Source organism: Alosa alosa, chromosome 8, assembly GCF_017589495.1.
Source record: "Alosa alosa isolate M-15738 ecotype Scorff River chromosome 8, AALO_Geno_1.1, whole genome shotgun sequence".
Classification (NCBI taxonomy): domain Eukaryota; kingdom Metazoa; phylum Chordata; class Actinopteri; order Clupeiformes; family Clupeidae; genus Alosa; species Alosa alosa.
Window position 1 is genome coordinate 22490105 of NC_063196.1, and position 4469 is coordinate 22494573.

The window sequence follows — 4469 nt, forward strand, 5'->3', positions numbered from 1 at the left end:
GGCCACCTGAAGCAGCCCGTGTGAGTCGTACCCGTCATCGCCCTTGTTAAAGGCTTCTCTTGTCGGACTCTTAACCTCCTGCCTTGGGGCTTTTCGGGATCCTGATGTTTTGGCTTGACCGGGGGCGGATTGGTCAACGGCTGGTGTGGAATGATAGAAAACGCCAAACAGTGTCTTTGGGGGCCGGGGGTATCCGTTACACGCACGTTACCAGAGGCGCCAGCGCGCCATCCGAGTCTGTTCTCGTGGGAGCCCATTAAATGAGCTTTGGTGCTGAAAGTCGGGGCCAGGCCTCCCTCGTAATTAGGTTACATGGTGTCGGTGGGGGCTTGTAAGACTGAAGATACAAACCGATGAATTAACAATTAAACTACCATATTCACCGCAAGCGCCTGACTTCTACGAATCGAATCCACCTGTTTTTGCAGAACAGGTGGTTTGACTGTAAACGAACACGATTCGACTTACACACCAACTATAACATTTAATATTAACGAGTTTCGATTTTTTAAAAAATGCACACTTACAGAAAGCATTAATGTCGCCAATAATCATAAATAACAATTAGTCTAATAGCTAGGCTAGTCTAATTGTCTTCTGTACTAATTTGTTTTCGTTATTAGGCTACAACACACCAGATGGTATTTCACAAAGAGTAGAAGATAGACTCTTATTTACTGTTATAATTGTATTTTTATAGTGAAGGCTACCTGTTGCTGAAATGTATCTTACATTAGAGCAAAAGTCTAGCCTATTTTGTTCTTTTTTCACCGACATCACCTTAGTGAAGGAATTTTTTCCCCTTTTTTACTATATTTTAGCCATTAAAAAAGTTTCCCTTTTTTATTACAACCGAATAACCACCTAATTGAATGCATTGCATATTTGTCATATTTAGGCTACCTATAATAGTTAGGCCACCTACAAGTTGAAAAGGGTATTTGCCTATCCTCTGAACATAAATAAATAAAATTAATATGTCACATTTAATTTTCACAACATGTCACAACATTTTCGTTAGCGTCTGTTAATAAAGACATAAGAAATCCCTTATTTGCAGTAGCCTACACATTGCAGCCTAAAATGTATTGAGCGTTGAGGGCGGGTGTCAGAGAACGCACAGTACGCACGAAGTTAGGAGCCCATCAGAGATGCTTAGGCCTACTAAGTCTTATATGATTATATTTTATGATGCAAAATCTAGATCTGCTTCAGGATCCATGCCAACGTATCCCTTCACACAATTTCTGGAGATAACGGTACCCTCCTTTGCCTCGTGGTCACGCCCACATAACGCGCAGGATAAATAAGGGACTTGTACAGTGTACGTGCCTCATGATTTCTCTCGTCCTCCATCTGCTCATGACTGGATAAACACACGTCCCCATCCATCGACACACATGTTCTAAGCGCCCGATCGGTCCCGCCAGCCATGTCCACGGGTTCTATTAGCGACGTTGACGACTTTCAGGATGCAGAGCTCTTGGATGGTCTTCTGAAGTTCGGCTCGGGGAATAGCTCTGCCACATCGCACGAGAGCGCAGAGGAAAGCTCCAATTGCGAGGGCGCGGGCGCCCCAGAACATACCGGAACCGCCACATCTGCAAAACGAAGGAAAACTTCAAATTCGCGGAAGTCCGCACCTAACGGCGTAGCTCATGAGGGCAAACAGGTCCAGAGAAATGCGGCCAACGCCAGGGAAAGAGCGAGGATGCGCGTGCTCAGCAAAGCCTTCTCGCGGCTGAAGACAACTTTACCGTGGGTGCCAGCGGACACTAAACTCTCCAAACTGGACACATTACGTTTGGCCTCCAGCTACATAGCACATCTCCGACAAATACTGGCCAATGACAAATATGATAATGGATACATCCATCCTGTTAATCTGGTAAGAACATCATCATTTCCTTAAACCACAACCCTTTGTCTAAAACTACAGGCGATTCATCTATAGGATATGCCTAAGTGTTTACATTATGTAAACATTGTAATCGATGGCTGAATTGTAGCCTGAAATTGTGTGCACTTGTGTGTCTATTATGATGCTGTAACGGACCTTTATAGCTCTAGGCCTGCTTCAGGAAGGCCTGTGTTCCTGTGTCTTGTCCGCCACAGAGGCCTAGTCCGCTATGTATTGCAGAAATATTCTTTTTAACTTTACCCCCAAGAATAACGTATTTGTCTTAAAGTAAATGAACAAATTAAAAACTGTTTTATCTATGACATACATGCACACAGATGAAGTATTTTACATCCCATCCCATTATGCTTGCAGACTTGGCCTTTCATGGTGGCGGGGAAACCGGAGAATGATCTGAAAGAGATGCTCAACTCCCCTCGATTATGTGGTACAACGGCATCCTGAGCTTTTCAAAAGGACTTTCCAAAGACTGGGACATAATTTTCAAATTCTCTACCTTCTACTATTTGTTATCATCATCGTCAGCAACGGCATGTCATCTCCTTTGAAAGTGACACGAGTGGGAATAACTGGGGGTTAACCTCACGCGCATTCCTGTATGAAGAATTTATGATTTTATATTTAAAAAATCGTAGGCTATTATATGGTCCCGCTGGTTCGGGATGTGCAATTTTGTATAACTCTTCTCTCAATTTTGACTTGTTTGATTTTTATGTTGTCCATTTTGTATTTGTAAACAAGAGTTTTCTGAACGCTTTTTAAATGATATAGACAGTAGCATCTCAACGCCGGACTGCTACTGTCACCTGCTTAAAAGCACACGACATTCACAGTGTCTCCCATTTACAAATAGAAATATTGCAAATAAAAGGCAATTGTTATCTTGCAATGATTTGCTTTTCTCTTTGAAGTTAATTCAATAAGTCTTTGAAGCAGGGGTTAGTGTGATTAATGCGTTCTGGGTCGACCTTATGACCTTTATATCCACAGCTGTTTTCTTTTGTCTTCTTTTAGTTCGAATTTCTCGAAGACGAGGCGACCCTTTGCAGAAAGCGGTCCACTCGACTGTGAGATAAGAGCAAGGCCCATTTGTTTTCTTACTGGCAAGAGGTAAACCCACGTTCGGGGCGCTGCGGCGATATGCTTGCAATTAGTAAAACAAATAACCGCTATCACTTCCACCATTAAGTAGATAAAACAGATCGCTTTAGACCAGAGCAAGAGAGATCCTTTGACGCCGGAATAATAACGCCCCCCAAAAGCCAAGTATACCTGACAAGAACTGCAGTGCCAACGTGTTATACACACGTCTCTCTCTCTCTCTCTCTCTCTCTCTCTCTCTGCACGTGTGTGCGTCTGTGTGTCTGCACACGCATTGTTTAAGGTCAGTCGATTCTTTAAAAACAGTAAATCTGCGCGCGACTGCTAATCCTGCCCCAGACTTGGTTGTTTAATTCCACGGGGTTGTGACCGGGAGTGTTTACATTGCCTGGACAGATATTTATGCGTCACTTCTCCTCGAGCCCGCGCTGGAGAGGGGAGTAGCCCCTGGCGAGAGGTAGGCTAGCCCTTGCGCCTGGACCTGCGTCTCTGTTTCTGCCGTGGTGTGTGTATAGCCTACTAAAATAAAAAGCCCCTGCATTCACACGAAAAAGAAAAAAAAACTTAAACGAGCATCAAGAGAGGCCCCCCGGGCCCGACCGCCACAAATGGCGTAAGACCATAACAAACTCGTCGCCGTTTATCATAGAGTGGTGTTATTGCAAGGAGTGCTGCTCCACCGGCTGATTCAATCAGCGCATTTTACTGGACAATACAGTGCATATTTTTCCCATGAAGACATGGTTTGGGTCGCCTCTGAGTAAATGTTTTGCAGTTCCCAGGACTAATTCAACGGTTGTCACTATCAAGTTAAGACATAAACTGACATCTTTGACCTTTCCAGCCATTCTTATTCACTTTTAACCACGGCCATTGCTGTTCAAACTAAATGAACATCACGTCTGGGAAATATTGTGTCGGCTACTTTGGCTGATTGGCACAATATGTCTGCGCAACAACGATTGTCAAATGTCCCCAAAGGTCCATTTCTGCCAAGAAGTGTATAGCCTGCTGACTCCGTGTCCGTTATGGGTCAAGGCACCTCTATTAATTTCCCATGGATTATTTTAGGCAAGTAGTCTTTCGAGTACAGCGTTTTATAATAGGCCTAGCTCAAAGCAGGAATCCAATGTTTTCTGTGACAGGCTGACCTGTGATAGCCTATAACCTCGGGGATCAAAGGGCATACAGCAATGTATTTTTCCATACATTTGTCCATCTATACAAATCCATCTCCCTCTTTTGCGTAGAACCCCCTAGATTTTCGGCCGTTAATAGATGAGTGTTGCAATAAGAATGTCCCTTGTACTTCCTCCGCGAGGCGCCCTCCCTCACTCTATACATCAGAGAGATGTGGCATGCTCCTCCATCACCCCGGGACCACCGGAGAGAACATAAACTTGGCCGCCTTGCCTCGGTCGGGCCCAGCTGCAGCAGTGCTGCCCGG

General features: G+C 44.4%; 1 protein-coding gene across 1 annotated transcript; it reads left to right on the forward strand.

Moving 5' to 3' along the window:
- The first annotated feature begins 1365 nt into the window (after window positions 1-1365).
- tcf21 (transcription factor 21) lies at window positions 1366-2811 on the forward strand. Its single transcript, XM_048250300.1, has 2 exons — window positions 1366-1888; window positions 2276-2811. The coding sequence occupies exons 1-2, from the start codon at window positions 1433-1435 to the stop codon at window positions 2363-2365; spliced, it is 546 nt and encodes a 181-aa protein (XP_048106257.1). The 5' UTR covers window positions 1366-1432; the 3' UTR covers window positions 2366-2811.
- The last annotated feature ends 1658 nt before the right edge of the window (window positions 2812-4469 follow it).